The sequence below is a fragment of the Nerophis ophidion genome, linkage group LG06 (genome assembly GCF_033978795.1).
Source record: "Nerophis ophidion isolate RoL-2023_Sa linkage group LG06, RoL_Noph_v1.0, whole genome shotgun sequence".
Classification (NCBI taxonomy): domain Eukaryota; kingdom Metazoa; phylum Chordata; class Actinopteri; order Syngnathiformes; family Syngnathidae; genus Nerophis; species Nerophis ophidion.
In genome coordinates, this window is record NC_084616.1 from 10,371,777 (window position 1) to 10,389,847 (window position 18,071).

General features: G+C 40.9%; 1 protein-coding gene across 1 annotated transcript in view; it reads right to left on the reverse strand.

The window, feature by feature from the left end:
* pou6f1 (POU class 6 homeobox 1) overlaps window positions 1–17,348 on the reverse strand; it is a 58,892-nt gene extending 41,544 nt beyond the window's left edge. The window contains exons 1-6 of the mRNA XM_061902616.1: window positions 17,032–17,348; window positions 14,851–14,933; window positions 6,346–6,633; window positions 3,577–3,814; window positions 1,298–1,533; window positions 1,106–1,222 (exon numbers count right to left, since the gene is read on the reverse strand). Of these exons, the coding sequence (XP_061758600.1) occupies window positions 1,106–1,222; window positions 1,298–1,533; window positions 3,577–3,814; window positions 6,346–6,633; window positions 14,851–14,907 (936 nt within the window). The 5' untranslated portion in view covers window positions 14,908–14,933; window positions 17,032–17,348. The remainder of the gene's footprint in view (window positions 1–1,105; window positions 1,223–1,297; window positions 1,534–3,576; window positions 3,815–6,345; window positions 6,634–14,850; window positions 14,934–17,031) is intronic.
* Window positions 17,349–18,071: the final 723 nt, after the last annotated feature.

Here is an 18,071-nt window from a genome sequence, read left to right on the forward strand (position 1 = left end):
AAAGGTTCAGAGAATCTGGAGAAATCACTACACGTAAGCGATGATATTACGAAACTTTGATCCCTCAGGCGGTACTGAATAAAAAAACGACATCAGTGTGTAAAGGATATGACCACAGGGGCTCAGGAACACTTCATAAAACTACTGTCAGTAACTATAGTTGTTTGTTACATCTGTAAGTGCAAGTTAAAACTCTACTATGCAAAGCAAAACCCATTTATCAACAACACCAAGGAACGCTGCTGGAGTCATTGGGCCAAAGCTGATGCGAAATGGAAAAAGTGTTCTGTGGTCTGACGAGTCCACATTTCAAATTATATTTGGAAACTGTGGACATGGTGTCCTCCGGAACAAAGAAGAAAATAACCATCCGGATTGTTATAGGGGCAAAGTTCAAAAGCCAGCATGTGTGATGGTATGGGGGTGTATTAGTGCCCAAGGCATGGGTAACTTACACATCTGTGAAGGCACCATTAGGTTTTGGAGCAACATATGTTGTCTTCTTAGCAACGTTATCATGGACGCCCCTGCTTATTTCAGCAAGACAATGCCAAGCCGCGTGTTACAACAGCGTGGTTTCGTTAAAACGAGTGTGGGTACTTTCCTGGCCCGCCTGCAGTCCAGACCTGTCTCCCATGGAAAATGTGTGGCGCATTATGAAGCGTACAATACGACAGCGGAGACCCCGGACTGTTGAACGACTGAAGCTCTACATAAAAGAAGAATTAGAAAGAATTCCACTTTCAAAGCTTCAACAATTAGTTTCCTCAGTTCCCAAATATTTATTGAGTATTGTTAAAAGAAAAGGTGATGTAACACCGTGGTGAACATGCCCTTTCCCAACTACTTTGGCACGTGTTGTAGCCATGAAATTCAAAGTTAATTATTATTTGCAAAAAAAAAATGAAGTTTAAGAGTTTGAACATCAAATATCTTGTCTTTGTAGCATATTCAACTGAATATGGGTTGAAAAGGATTTGCAAATCATTGTATTCTGTTTATATTTACATCTAACACAATTTCCCAACTCATATGGAAACAGGGTTTGTATGATGACAATAAAGTCCATTCTATTCTATCTGGAAGAGCAAAGCCAAACACCCACCTGTCCCTGTGCCGTGGTCAGGATCTGGCTTATGTTGGACATGGCGCTGGTGAAAATGGGAGTGGAGGTGAGCGAACTGAGGAACTGAGTCTGCGCTCCGAGCGAGGCAGCGTTGATCTACGTGGAAAAGTAAGAGGTTTGTTTGTTTTAACGTGGTGAGAGGTAGGTAAACCTGTGACTCGGCGTTCTTACAAGTGCGGGGTTGATGGAGAGCCCCGCCGTCTGGAGCGCCGCCACAGAGAGGTTAGCCTGGGAGGCGGCGGCGACCGTTGCCGGGGCGGCTTGAGCTGCACATTCGCCGTGGGAGTTGGCGAGCGAGGCGGGCTGGGACTGCTGCAAGGCGGTCTGTATGGAAGCCGCCGGAGACTGGAACAGCGCCTGAGTGCTTGTCTGGAGCTGAGGCTGGACTGAGTTCAAAACTGTGGCAGCTGAGGGCGGCAGAGAGGACAATGTTGGGACGTCACGACCGCATACTGACATGTACACGTGTACATGTTTTATAACGCCATGTGCTGATGTTTCACCCCCCATTGTGTGCCATGAAGGGCGGGCGTCACTACTGTCAGTAGCTAATGTGCTAATTGCTACTTTGTGTGCTTTTAAAGTGTTTTTTAACCTTTTTACAGCATTGTTCTAGCTCAGGGGTCAGCAACCCGGGCTGTAGAGTTCTTCAGCGCCGCCCTAGTGGCTCCCTGGACCTCTTTCAGAGATGTGTGAAAATGAAAAAATATATTTTTGGTTCTTATATATTTTCTGCATGACACAAACCTTGTTAATTGTTAGAAATCTCCCAGTTTATACGAAACATGCTTCACTGATGAGAGTAGTAGTCATCGTAGTCTGTTTACATGTACGACTTTCTCCGATGCTGCCACAGAAAGGATGTCTTTCATGCCACTCTTTCTTTGTCTCATTTTGTCCCCCAAACGCTTTGTGCTGTGCGTGAATGCACAAAGGTGAGCTTTATTGATTTTGTGGATTTGCTGGAGTGCTTATCAGGCATATTGGGTCAATCCATGATTGCAAGCTAATCGCTGCTAACATGCTATTTAGGTTAGCTGTATAAACATATTGCATCATTAGGCCTCATTTGTGGGTATATTTGAGCTCATTTAATTTCCTTTACTTATGTCCTTATTTCCTTTCCCATGCTTGCTTATGGTTGTCCAAGTCCGATGACGACATAAATTTCCTTTCCCATACACACATATATATATATATTAGTTGTTATATATATATATATATATATATATATATATATATACACACACACACACATACATACATATATATATATATATATACATATATATTTTTCTTATATGTATATAAATGCACATATATATATACACATATACATATATATATACACACCCATATATATACATATACACACACAGATATATACACACACATATATAGACAAATACATACATACACACACATATAAATATACGTACACATATACACATGTACATATATACACATATATATATATATACACATATATACACACATATATACATATAGATATATATACACACACACATATATATACATACATATACGCATACTGTACATGTATTTATATACACATATATATATATATATATATATATACACACATACATATATATATACATATATATACACATATATATATGCATACTGTACATATATTTATATACACATATATATATACATATATACGCATACTGTACATATATTTATATACACATATATATGTACATACTGTACATATATACATACATACACACATACATATATACACATATATACATACACATATATACACACACATATATATACACATATATATATATACACACACATACATATATACACATATACATATACATATATCCATACACATACATATATACACATATATATATATACACACACACACATACTTATATAAACATATATATATATATATATATATATATACACACACACACACACACATACTTATATACACACATATATATATATATCCATCCATCCATCCATTTTCTACCGCTTATTCCCTTTCGGGGTCGCGGGGGGCGCTGGCGCCTATCTCAGCTACAATCGGGCAGAAGGCGGGGTACACCCTGGACAAGTCGCCACCTCATATATATATATATATATATATATATATATATATATATATACATACACACACACACACACACACACACACACACACACACACACACACACACACACACACACACACACACACACACACACACACATATATATATCTCCTGGCCAATTTTTTTAACCCAGTCAAAAGTTTGGGGACCCCCAGCTGTAAGTGCTCTAATTAAAATGTTTGGGAGTGCATGACAAAGTGTAAAAGAGAACATGTCATTCATGAGCAAGTATACTGCATTAATAGTGCTAATAAGTCGTTAGTAAACAACAAGTGTCATACACGTGGTTTCACACCCCCGGCTGCATACCTTGAAGGCCAGCAAAAGGCAGCTTGAGGAGGTTTCCGTGCTGCGTGGTGGCGGCGGCGGCGGCGAGTCCAGACAGATTGGCCACGCTGGTCGCCGGCAGGGTGATGAGGGCGAGGCCTCCCTGGCCGCCGATGGATCCCGCCATGCTGATGGGAATGAGCAAGGGCTGGCTCAGGGAGCTGGTTTGGGCCAACACGCCAGCCGTCATCAGAGAGGCCAAACTCTCCTGGGACAGAACCTGTCAGGTCAAAACATCAAACGGACTATAAAGATAGGGTGTCCCGATCCCATAACGCTATTGATATCAGCAGAAAGAACATAATATATCTGCTTGTCTGTACAACCTCAGTAAGAAGCAGTCCTGCTGCTGGATGTCTTCCAATAAGCACACTAGGTTGGGCTTTTCTTGTTTTGTAGTCCATTTAAATAGAACCCACTTTTTAGACCAGTTGTTCTGCCGTTTCTTTTCCTTTTTAAACCAGTTGACCTGCCGTTTCTTTTCTTTTCTGCGGTGGCCATGGATGAAGTGCTGGCTGTCCAGAGTCGGGACACGGGGTGGACTGCTCGCCTGTGCATCGGTTGGGGACGTCTCTCAATCAATCAATCAATGTTTATTTATATAGCCCTAAATCACATGTGTCTCAAAGGGATGCACAAGTCACAACCACATCTACATAAGGGCAAGGAAAAACTCACAACCCAGTGGGACGTCGATGAGAAGGACTATGAGAAACCTTGGAAAGGACCTCAAATGCGGCCGAGAGTGGAGTCGGCTCTCTTGGTTGCTTAGTTGGGTCTGCTCCAGTCTCTGGCCATGCTCCCCCCACCCCAGAAGACGATGGCGAGGAACACCGGAGAGGCCACCACAGTGTAGATGTTTCTTTTACTTTTTTATTCATAGCTGTTTGTAGAAGAGGCTGCTTGCATCAGCTCTTCTCTTTTAATGTCTTTAATGTCCTTTGTGTTCTTTGATGTTTCCCTCTTACACACATGTAAGATGGATGTGTGCTATGGCTATGAGTAGTTTTTCCCCCCCTGGCCCAGGCTTAGACTGATACCCCCCACCTGTTGTCTACCTGTAATTCACCTTTTTTGTAAGGGGCGCCGGAAGTTGGCAGACTCGTCAGCGATCCTTTTCTGTCTCCCTGTAATGTTTGACCCTGTTCTGTCTCCCCGTAATGTTTGATCCTGATCTGTCTCCCTGTAATGTTTGATCCTGTTCTGTCTCCCTGTAATGTTTGATCCTGTTCTGTCTCCCTGTAATGTTTGATCCTGTTCTGTCTCCACGTAATGTTTGATCCTGTTCTGTCTCTCCGTAATGTTTGATCCTGTTCTGTCTCCCCGTAATGTTTGATCCTGTTCTGTCTCCCCGTAATGTTTGATCCTGTTCTGTCTCCCTGTAATGTTTGATCCTGTTCTGTCTACCTGTAATGTTTGATCCTGTTCTGTCTCCCCGTAATGTTTGATCCTGTTCTGTCTACCTGTAATGTTTGATCCTGTTCTGTCTCCACCTAATGTTTGATCCTGCTCTGTCTCCCTGTAATGTTTGATCCTGTTCTGTCTCCACGTAATGTTTGATCCTGTTCTGTCTCCACGTAATGTTTGATCGTGCTCTGTCTCCCTGTAATGTTTGATCCTGTTCTGTTTCCCTATAATGTTTGATCCTGTTCTGTCTCCCTGTAATGTTTGATCCTGTTCTGTCTCCCTGTAATGTTTGATCCTGTTCTGTCTCCCTGTAATGTTTGATCCTGTTCTGTCTCCCTGTAATGTTTGATCCTGTTCTTTCTCCCTGTAATGTTTGATCCTGTTCTTTCTCCCTGTAATGTTTGATCCTGTTCTGTCTCCCTGTAATGTTCGATCCTGTTCTGTCTCCAGTAATGTTTGATCCTGTTCTGTCTCCCTGTAATGTTTGATCCTGTTCTGTCTCCAGTAATGTTTGATCCTGTTCTGTCTCCCTGTAATGTTTGATCCTGTTCTGTCTCCGTGTAATGTTTGTCTAATCTTGAATGTGATTGTGCGTAAAATTTTTATCCCCCCTCAGAGATTAATAAAGTATTTCTGATTCTGAAAATAGTAAATCAATCAATCAATCAAAGTTTATTTATATAGCCCTAAATCAAAAGGGTCTCAAACGGCTGCACAAGCCAAAACGACATCCTTGGCTAAGATCCCACATGTGTCCCAAATGTATAATCTGTGCTGATATCGTATCGGATCAATATCAGTTTCGGGCAATACTTAGAAGGAAAGAGTTGTATCGGGACATCCTTAATTAAAATAGAATAGAATAGAATAGAAAGTACTTTATTGATCCCTGGGGGAAATTCAGCACCACAGTTCGCTCACAATAGACAATAATAATAATAAATAATATATAACATATATTATATATATAAATAATATAAATATATTCTACATTTAAGTGCAATTAAAAGTTGAGGATACTCACTCCGGCTGTGACTCTTTGGGTACCATATGATTCCATTCATGGGGGTAACGATTTGACTCCAAATCGATTCAAAATCAATACTTTTTAACACGGTTGTATGCCAAGTTCTTTAATTAACTACATTCCTCTCTCTATATGTTTCTGTATGACTTTAAAAAAAATGGTTGAGTTTAACACAATTCTACCCAACATTTCATAAATAAATAAAGGAAACAATTAGTTAAAAATCGATTTTTTTTTCAACCAATTAAGAATCGTGATTCATTTCAAATCATTATTATTTTTTTAACACCCCTAGTGCTCGTGTACTCACGTCATACCTGCGGACAACCTTGCACGGCGACGGCGGCCGCTGGATGCTGCGGCAGGGATATGCTAATGGGCGTGGCCGTCTGTGCGGTGGGGGGCGGGGCAGGGGGCGGAGCCGCTGCGGGCGCCGCCTGCTGCGTGGGTCCGGCCTGGTCGCCTGGTGGGCGGTTGCCGTCGGGTTGAGCCCCTCCCTCCACTGCTTCGCCCTCAATCCTCTTCCCTTCCGGTACCAACGAAGAAGACGCGTCGACTCCCACCTCCAGCACGCGTATCGTCTCCTGACCAGACATCACGATGACCTGAAGATTCATCGAGAATTTTTGATTTTCGAGGGGTTAGTAATTCTACGAGAAACCAACTATATTAAAGCTGCAAACAGCGTTGGTCGGGTCCGCCTTTGGCCGCTGCCAAGCCCTGGTCTAAGTCAGACCTACATAGAAGTCTTTGTTTCATGTCTCTATGACATTCCTAACAGAAGTTACAAGCAGTTTTGTCTGGGTTTTTTCCTAGGGGGCGCTGGAGCGCAATTTTGACTTTTGGGGTTTGGTTTTTTATCAGATGGCAATTTTCGCCAGTCCTGATGTGTGTGTAAAATTTGGTGAGTTTTGAAGCATGTTAAGGGGGTCAAATTACAGATCAGCGTTTCTGGATGTTGTTGATAAATGGCTTTCGCTTTGCATAGTAGAGCTTTAACTTGCACTTTGAAGCATTTTAAGGGGGTCAAATTACAGCTCAAAGAGGCAAAAATTAAATTTTTTAGGAAACTTTGCGCAGGGGTTCTTTGAAGGCTCGTAAAATCAAAACCGGAGCAGTAATCAAAACTTTGTTGGATAGTTTTAATCAAAAGGGTTCAATCTCTCTCCTGTGCGAGTTTGAAGCCAAAACGACAAACGCACTCGGAGGAATTTACGTTTGAAAAAGGTGACGGGTTTTTACAAAACTTTTATTTTGAAGGGGTAATTTTTAACTTCCTGTTGATTTTTGCCGAAGGATGTCAGTTATCTAAATGTAGGTCTAAGTGAGACCTAACTAGAAGTTTTTGTTTCATGTCTTTCCGGCATTCCTACTGGAAGTTACAAGCGATTTTGTTTGTGTTTTCTTCCTAGGAGCAGTTTTTGCTGTGTTTTATTCAAAAATTGGGCTGGAGCGCATTTTTTAATTTTCGGGTTTAGTTTTTTCATGAGATCGCAATTTCTGCCAGTACTGATGTGTGTGCCAAGTTTGGTGAGTTTTGAAGCATTTTAAGGGGGTCAAATTACAGTTCAAAGAGGCAAAAATAGCATTTTTTGCGAAAATTTTGTATTGAAGAGGTTTTTGCCCGAGAAAGTAAAATTTTGAATTGTAGGTATAAGTCAGTTCTACATAGAAGTTTTTGTTTCATGTCTCTACAACATTCCTAACGGACGTTATGAGCAGTCTGTTGTTTTTTTTCCTAGGGGGCGCTAGCGCGCAATTTTCATTTTTGGGGTTTGGTTGCTTAATAACTTGGGAAGGTTTGCTATACCGACGTGTGTGTCAAATTTGGTGAGTTTTGAAGCATGTTAAGGGGGTCAAATTAGGGTGCGAAGGTGCGGAATAATAATAAAACACAGCAGTTTCAATAGGGTCCTTGGCCCATTGCAAAAGGACTCCTGTGGAGTCCTTTTGCAATGGGGCTGCGGACCCTAAAAACTACCAGACTGCTTCAGATGCATTCATGGAATGTAGGAAATACCCAACTTGGAGCATACGAGCTCTTCCTTAAGGTGAATAGGAGGTGTTCTGATCCGATATCAGCAACAAAACAATAGGTACTGGATTGTATTGGTCTTTAACTACAAAAGCCAAAAGCAGTGAAGTTGTCACGTTGTGTAAATGCTAAATAAAAAGAGAATACAACAAATTATTTTCCACTTATATTCAATCGAATAGACTGCAAAGACAAAATATTTCAGTTTTTTTTTTAGCAAATAATCATGAACTTAGAATTTAATGGCAGCAACACATTGCAAAAAAAGGCATTTTCACCAGTGTGTTACACGGCCTTTCCTTTTAACAACACTCCGTAAAAGGTTTCGGAACTGAGAAGACGCATTTTTGAAGTGGAATTATTTCCCATTCTTGCTTGATGTTCAGCTTAAGTTGTTCAACAGTCTCCTGCCTCATATTTTAGCCTTCATATTTTCAATTGGAGACAGGTCTGGGCTACAGGCAGGCCAGTCTAGTACCCGCACTCTTTGACTATGAAGCCACAGTGTTGTAACACGTGGCTTGGCATTGTCTTGCTGAAATAAGCAGGGGCGTCCATGATAGCACTGCTTGGATTGCTCCAAAAGCTGTATGTACCTTTCAGCATTAATGGCGCCTTCACAGATGCGTAAGTTACCCATGCCTTGGCCACTAATACACCCCCATATCATCACACATGCTGCCTTTTGAACTTTGCGCCTAGAACAGTCCGCATGGTTCTTTTCCTCTTTGGTCCGGAGGACAAGACGTCCAGTTTCCAAAAACTATTTGAAATGTGGACTCGGCAAACCACGGAACACTTTTCTACTTTGGATCAATCCATCTTAGATGAGCTCGGGCCCAGGGAAGCCGGCGGCGTTTCTGGGTGTTGTTGATAAATGGCTTTGGATAGTAGAGTTTTAACTTGCACTTACAGATGTAGCGACGAACTGTAGTTACTGACAGTGGTTTTCTGAAGTGTTCCTGAGCCCATGTGGTGATATCCTTTAGACACTGATGCCGCTTTTTGGTGCGGTATCGCCTGAGGGATTGAAGGGGCGTAATATCATGGCTTACGTGCAGTGATTTCTCCAGATTCTCTGAACCTTTTGATGATATTACGGACCGTAGATGGTGAAATCCCTAAATTCCTTGCAATAGCTGCTTGAGAAATTTTCTTAAACTGTTGGACAATTTGCTCAGGCATTTGTTGACAAAGTGGTGACTCAGTCCTTGTTTGTGAATGACTGAGCATTTCATGGAAGCTGCTTTTATACCCAATCTGTCAGGCTTGCCACTGACAGTTTGTTTGTGTTTTAGTTTTTCCTCTGTGTGTTTAGTATTTCCTGTCCTTAGTTCCTGTCAGCACTCTTATTTTGCTCTCATCATGTTTGTCTCCCTGAGTGCTTTGTTACCCCTCAGCTGCGGCTGATTGGCACCTGGCCACACCTGGTGTCAATTAGCCCGCTCCTATTTGTACCTGCTTTGTCTTCCAGTCAGTGCGGGATTACTGATTTGTCTTGTCGATGACTTCCGTATTGTCGCTCCTGTCGTTTCATGCCGAGTCATTGCAGCGTACGGTAAGCTATCTTTCGATATCTGTTTGTAGCTTACTGTTTTTTGTTCCCTGCTTCCGTTTTGTTTGCACTCTTCTTCTGTTTTCCTGTTTGCTACCCGCTAGCTTCCACGCTAGGCCCCTTTTTGTTTCTTGCTAGCTTCCATGCTAAAGACCCTTTTGTTTGTTATCCGCCTCGTGCGCGTCCTTTGTTAGTACCCCTTTGTTTGTTCTTGTTCTAATATTTTAACTAAATCCTGTTTCCCTGTCCAATGCCTGCCTCAGTCTCTGCATCTTAAGTCTCACCTTAAAACGCATCTGTATACTCTAGCCTTTAAATAGACCTCCTTTTTAGACCAGTTGATCTGCCGCTTCTTTTCTTTCTCCTATGTCCCCCCCTCCCTTGTGGAGGGGGTCCGGTCCGATGACCATGGATGAAGTACTGGCTGTCCAGAGTCGAGACCCAGGATGGACCACTCGTCGGGACCCAGGATGGACCGCTCGCCTGTGTATCGATTGGGGACATCTCTACGCTGCTGATCCGCCTCCGCTTGAGATGGTCTCCTGTGGACGGGACTCTCGCTGCTGTCTTGGATCCGCTTTGAACTGAACTCTCGCGGCTGTGTTGGAGCCACTATGGATTGAACTTTCACAGCATCATGTTAGACCCGCTCGACATCCATTGCTTTCGGTCCCCTAGAGGGGGGGGTTGCCCACATCTGAGGTCCTCTCCAAGGTTTCTCATAGTCAGCATTGTCACTGGCGTCCCACTGGATGTGAATTCTCCCTGCCCACTGGGTGTGAGTTTTCCTTGCCCTTTTGTGGGTTCTTCCGAGGATGTTGTAGTCGTAATGATTTGTGCAGTCCTTTGAGACATTTGTGATTTGGGGCTATATAAATAAACATTGATTGATTGATTGATTGATTGATCTTGGCGTCCGTCACAAACAAACTGACAGTTTCAACGTTGTATTTATGTTGCATAAAATTTTGGTTGGGAAACGAGCACATTTCAATGGTCAAATCAACGTCACAACCTGACATTGAATAAACGTTGTCAAAAAGCATGTTGTTTCAAAGTTGTATTAATGTTGCAGAACATTGGTTGGGAAATGACCACATTTCAATGGTCAAATCTGTCAGAGCGTGGACTTTACGGTTTGTTTTTTCCGGAATGCAAAGGAAAGTTGGAGCGGGCAAGGCGTGAAGTTAACGACATCTTTATTTTAACACTTATAAAAGGAATAAACAAAAGGCGCACACAAGGGCGGAAGTACAAAACCTGGCTATAAAAACAAAAAGTAGCACAAAGGCAGAACTATGGACAAAAAACAAAAGACACTAACTGTGGCATTAATAAACAAAATGTACTTGCGTGGACTGTGAAACAAGCAGCGTGAACGAAGCATGAAACTGGAAACATGACATGAAGCAGAGTGGAGGTATAGTCGCCAGGCCGACTTCCTGGCAACTTTCGGTTTAAATAATAAGACATGATTAGTGAAAACTGGTGCGGACTCCAAATGTGACACAGGTGAAACTAATGGTTGCTATGGTGACAAAACGAGAGTGAAAAAGCAGGAACTGAGTGTCCAAAAAACAAACCAACAGCACAAGGCCAAACAAAAACATGATCAACAGACATGACAAAATCAACATCACAACCTGACATTGAATAAATGTTGTCAAAAAGCATGTTGTTTCAACGTTAGGTTTGAGTTGCTGTTCCAAAAAGTCCTCAACGTTGTTTCAATGTCTTGTGTTTGCTGGGATGTAAAGGAAGTATTCTTGGCGGTTTTTGGATGTTTTTCGAGGGTTTTAATGGGGCCAATAAATGACTACCGTTAGCTCCATTGCTAAAAGTATTCTACAAATTACAATGCATAAAAACCAGAATAACTTACGTTTTACTGGCATTGTCTTGCTTATGTTTACAGTAAATAGAGAATTCTGAATTGTCAGGATTGTCCCTGACAGTTTGGCCATGTTTTAGTTTTTTCCTCTGCATTTGTCTTTGTTTCCTCTGTGTGTGTGTAATATTTCCTGTCAGCGCTCTTATTTTGTCTGTTTCCTGTGTTTCTCCCTGGGCGCAGTTTCCCCTCATCTGCGGCTGATTGGCACCTGGCCACACCTGGAGTCAATCAGCCCACTCCTATTTAGACCAGTTTTTTCCTCCTGTCAGTGTTGGATTATTGTCGTTGTTACCCGTTGCTCCTGTCGTGTCAATGTCATTTTGTACTTGTCGTTCCTACTGGTCGTGTGATTGCAGCGTAGCGGTAAGCTATATTTGGTAGATTTTTTGTAGCTTACTGTTTTTTGTTCCCTGCCTCCGATTTGTTTGTTCATAGCCTAGTTTGTTATCCGCCTCGTGCGCACCTTTTGTTTTAGTGTTTAAATTAAAACCATGTTTTCTTACTCAATGCCTGACTCCTTCTCTGCATCTTGGAGTTTGTCACAAACTAACTCTGACATGAATGATATACAAAAAAAAAAAAAAAAAAAAAAGTGCAGTTCTCTTTTAAAGAAATTAAAGGCCTACTGAAATGAGATGTTCTTATTTAAACGGGGATAGCAGCTCCATTCTATGTGTCATACTTGATCATTTCGCGATATTGCCATATTTTTGCTGGGAGGATTTAGTAGAGAACATCAAGGATAAAGTTCGCTAATAAAAAAGCCTTGCCTTTACCGGAAGTAGCAGACGATGTGCGCATGACGTCACGGGTTGTGGAGCTCCTCACATCTGAACATTGTTTACAATCATGGCCACCAGCAACGAGAGCGATTCGGACCGAGAAAGTGACGATTTCCCCATTAATTTGAGCGAGGATGAAAGATTCGTGGATGAGGAAAGTGAGAGTGAAGGACTAGAAAAAAAAGGCGAGGGCAATGGGAGCGATTCAGTTGTTATTAGACACATTTACTAGGATAATTCTGGAAAACCCCTTATCTGCTTATTGTGTTAGTGTTTTAGTGAGATTATATGGTACCTGAAAGTCGGAGGGGTGTGGTGACCGCCAGTGTCTCTGGTGGGAGGAGGTAAGAGAGTCGCAGCTGCAGGAGGATGCAAGCTCCACTCATGTCTACGGTAAGAGCCGACTTATTACCACAATTTTCTCACCAAAACCTGCCGGTTGATATGTGGTCGGGAACCATGTTCGCTTGACCGTTCTGTTCCATAGTAAATCTGAACCTTCGGGAATATAAACAATGAAACACCGGCTGTGTTTGTGTTGCTAAAGGCGGCCGCAATTCACCGCTTCCCACCTACATCTTTCTTCTTTGACGTCTCCATTATTAATTGAACAAATTGCAAAAGATTCAGCAACACAGATGTCCAGAATACTGTGTAATTATGCGATTAAAGTAGACAACTTATAGTTGGGATCGGGCTGGAAAAAAATGTCCGCTACAATCCGAGACGTCACGTGCACGTGTCATCATACCGACGTTTTCAAAAGGATACTTTGCGCGAAATTTAAAATTGCAATTTAGTAAACTAGAGCGGCCGTATTGGCATGTGTTGCAATGTTAATATTTCATCATTGATATATAAACTATCAGACTGCGTGGTCACTAGTAGTGGCTTTTAGTAGGCCTTTAAAGGAAGTATTGTTGGCGGGTTTTGGACGTTTTTTGAGGGTTTTAATGGGGCCAATAAATGACTACCTTTAGCTCCATTGCTACGAGTATTTTACAAATTACAATGGATAAAAACCAGAATAACTTACGTTTTACTGGCATTGTCTTGCTTATGTTTTAATAGAGAATTCTGAATGATATGCAGAAGGAAAAAAAAGTGCGCATCCCTTTTAAAGGCCTACTAAAAGCCACTACTACCGACCACGCAGTCTGATAGTTTATATATCAATGATGAAATATTAACATTGCAACACATGCCAATACGGCCTTTTTACTTTACTAAATTGCAATTTTAAATTTCCCGCGAAAGATCCTGTTGAAAACGTTGCGAAATGACGATGCGTGCGCGTGACATCACGGATTGTAGTAGACATTTCTTCCAGCACCGATCACGGCAATAACTCGTCTGCTTTAATCGCATAATTACACAGTATTCTGGACATGTGTGTTGCTGAATCTTTTGCAATTTGTTTAATTAATAATGGAGACGTCAAAGAAGAAAGCTGTTGGTGGAAAGCGGTGTATTGCGGCCGGCTGTAGCAACATAAACACAGCCGGTGTTTCTTTGTTTACATTCCCTAAAGATGATGGCGAAGCTTTACTATGGAACAGAGTGGTCAAGCGAACATGGTTCCCTACCACATGTCAAACGGCAGGTTTCGTTGAGAAAATTGTGGTAGTAAGTCGGCTCTTACCGTAGACATGAGCGGAGCTTGCGTCGTTCCTCGTGCACCTGTCAAAGAGGCAGCTGTGACTCTCTTGCCTCCTCCGTGGCTTCCCTCAGAGACACTGGCGGTCAGCACACCCCTCCGGCTTTCAGGTATGACTATATAATCTCACTAAAACACTAGTAACACGATAAAGATTTTCCAGAATTATCCTAGTAAATGTGTCTAATAACATCTGAATCGCTCCCACAGCCCTCTTTTTTTCCCCTAGTCTTTCACTATCCTCATCCACGAATCTTTCATCCTCGCTCAAATTAATGGGGAAATTGTCGCTTTCTCGGTCCGAATCGCTCTCGCTGCTGGTGGCCATGATTGTAAACAATGTGAGGATGTGAGAAGCTCCACAAGCCGTGACGTCACGCGCACATCGTGTGCTACTTCCGGTACAGGCAAGGCTTTTTTATTAGCGACCGAAAGTTGCAAACTTTATCGTCGATGTTCTCTACTAAATCCTTTCAGCAAAAATATGGCAATATCCCGAAATGATCAAGTATGACACATAGAATGGAGCTGCTATCCCCGTTTAAATAAGAACATCTCATTTCAGTAGGCCTTTAAATGTCTTGTGTTTGCTGGGATGTAAAGGAAGTATTCTTTGCGGTTTATGGATGGTTTTCAAAGGGTTTTAACGGGGCCAATAAATGACTACCGTTATGAGTATTTTACAAATTACAATGTTTAAAAACCAGAATAACTTACGTTTTACTGGCATTGTCTTGCTTATGTTTTAATAGAGAATTCTGAATGATATGCCAAAAAAAAAAGTGCAGTTCACCTTTAAATACATTTTTTAAAAAGCTTTGATTCCACATCATTTTTGAAACGGACTTCGCTGACTTCTTCATCATTAAAAGCGCCCCCGTCTTTGTCAAAAGGTGAGTTACCTGCTCGTTGACGGTAAGCGGCGGGGCATCTCTGGCCGGAAGGTCCTGGGACTTCATGGCTCCTGAAGAAAATCCCCCGGTCTCTGAAACAAATCATCATTTTGAGTGGAAACAGTAAACATGAAACCTATAGTAATAAACATGCCCTTGTGTGTTGCACTTTGGGTGCAGATGTATGTGTGTGTATGTGTGTGTGTGTGTGTGTGTTTTTCTAGCCTTCTTGAGACATGAAGAAGGAAAAGTATCTTCCATATGAGGAGGTGTGACCCAGTGATGACATAAATCATGGTCCCAATAACATTACATCTAATAGACAATGTCTCACTGGCACCCCTGCTGGTCAAAATGAGGGTGGTCGCAAAAAGGAGGGATTTTTCACATTGACAACATATGAAATAACAAGTGTGTGTAAGGAATTTAAATTACGCCCCTTTGGCCAAAATCTATGAAAAAAAATAAAATAAATATGAATATAGTGACATACTGTAATTACTTGAAGTGAATAATGAAGATTAAAAAACAATTACAACCCCAACATTTTTTTTTTTTTTTACTAAAAGCTGTCTTTTTCTCATAGGGTGTCGACTTTTTTCTTATAAAAGTGGGAACAATTTCTCATATTCTTTCTGTTTCTGTAATATTGCAATGTTTTATTGTAAAATTATTGCTTTTTAATGAAAAATGATTACTTATCAATGTAAAATGTTGACGTTTGTCATATAAAATTCAGACTTGTATCACAATATTGCCAATTTTTTTGTTGTTCTTGTATAATAGTGACATTTTTGGAGTAAAATGAGGACCTTTGTCATAATTTTGCAGAGTGAAATTCCGATTATTATTACAATATCGCCAAAATGTCTAAGTTTTCTTATAAAATTGTGACTTTTGTCGAATAAAATTACTACTCTTTTCATAAAATTGCCAAAATGTTAAGCTTTTCTTGTAACATTGCGACTGTTATTGAGTCAAATTCCAACTTTGATCATATTATTGCACATTCGAATATTGCCAAAATGTTTATATTTTCTTATAAAATTGTGACTTTTTTCACGTACAATTACGACTCTTTTTTTATAAAATTGCCAAAACTTTAAGCTTTTCTTGTAAAATTGCGACTGTTATTGAGTAAAATTCCAACTTTGATCATAATATTGCACAAATGTTCAGTTTTTCTTGTAAAATTTTGACTTGCATTGAGTAAAATGACGACTTTTATTGTAATACTGCCAAAATTCTAAGTTTTTCTTTTGAAATTGTGACCTTTTTTGTGAAATTCCTACTCATTTTTTCCAACAAGCTTTTTCATATTTGCATAGTATGTATATATTATTCATGTTGTAAATACACTTCTTTATACATCTAAAAAGAGGTAGGCATCTTTTTGGAGGTCCCAACAAGGTAGGAAATACACGTGTGGGGGGAGAAGACACTGATGCAAACTAGAAACGCCTAAAAAATGAGATCCAAGATGATGAAATTACTACTCTTTTCATAAAATTGCCAAAACTTTAAGCTTTTCTGGTAAAATTGCGACTGTTATTGAGTCAAATTCCAACTTTGATCATAATACTGCACAAATGTACAGTTTTTCTTGTAAAATTTTGACTTGCATTGAGTAAAATGACGACTTTTATTGTAATACTGCCAAAATTCTAAGTTTTTCTTGTGAAATTGTGACCTTTTTTGTGAAATTCCAACTCATTTTTTCCAACAAGCTTTTTCATATTTGCATAGTATGTATGTATTATTCATGTTGTAAATACACTTCTTTATACATCTAAAAAGAGGTAGGCATTTTTTGGGAGGTCCCAACAAGGTATGAAATACACGTGTGTGTGTGTGTGTGTGTGTGTGTGTGTGTGTGTGTGTGTGGGAAGACACTGATGCAAACTAGAAACGCCTAAAAAATGAGATCCAAGATGATGACAGACATGCTGCTGCTGCCAAAACTTTGTCTTCATGGTCTCCACCTCCAGCCTCCTCGGTCACTTTAGGACAGCAGCATTATGTATCGCTCTCTCTTTATCATAAATATATAAATTATGCTAATGCGGCGCATTGCATATTAAACCTAACTCATTTCCTGTCGCAGTTCGGGCTGCTGCAAGCAAGGACGAGTCGACAGCTTTTTTTTTCTCTTTGCAAAAAAAAACAATAGTCTTTAAACACACCACCTACCTCTCCCAGGTGAAGCCCCTCGGAAAGGAACCTCTGGTGTGACAGTTTGTGTCGGGCACACCTAATTAAAAATGCATCTCAGCTCCCAGACAGGCGCAGTGGCTGCGCACACAAAAGCATTTGCATGGGTAAGAAGGAGGGCTTGTTTTTGGGGGGGGTCTGGCCTCGCCGCGAAGGCAACAACCGATAAAAGCCGCCGGGAACCTCGCCTGCACCCATGAGAGGCGCCAAGTCGGCGAGAATCGCCAGAAATGTGCCCTTTTCGCCACTACGTCATGAACATAATTTATGCAAGAAAAAAAAATCTTGCATTGAAAAATGTCTGCCGCGACTTGAGAGGCGCCGAGGCGCTCTTAAAGGGACAGTACACCAAATAACAACACTCATTTGAACCGAGGTTCTAACTAGGGATGCACCGAAATGAAAATTTCCGAATAAAATTTAAACGCTTGGCCGAAGGCCGAATACCAAATACCGAATAATGAATGCAGTTTTTCACATTTTTTTTTAAATATTGCATGAATAGCCTAGAACAGGGGTGCCCACACTTTTTCTGCAGGCGAGCTACTTTTCAATTGACCAACTCGAGGAGTATCTGCCTAATTTATATATATCATTTATATTTATTTATTTATGAAAGAGAGATTTTTGTAAACAAGTTAAATGTGTTTAATGATAATACAAGCATGTGTAACACATATAGATGTCTTTCTTTCACGAAGACAAGAATATAAGTTGGTGTATTACCTGATTCTGATGACTTGCATTGATTGGAATCAGACAGTAATGATGATAACGCCCACATTTTCAAATGGAGGAGAAAAAAAGTTGTCCTTTCTGTACAATACCACATGAAAGTGGTTGGTTTTTGGCATCTAATTCATCCAGCTTCCATACACTTTACAAGAAAAACATTGGCGGCAAATTCCGTAGCTTGCTTGATTGACATTCACGGCACCCGAGGGTCTTGTGAGATGACGCTGGCTGCTGCCAGTTCATTATTATGAAAAAATGACAGAGAGGAAGGCGAGAAACACTTT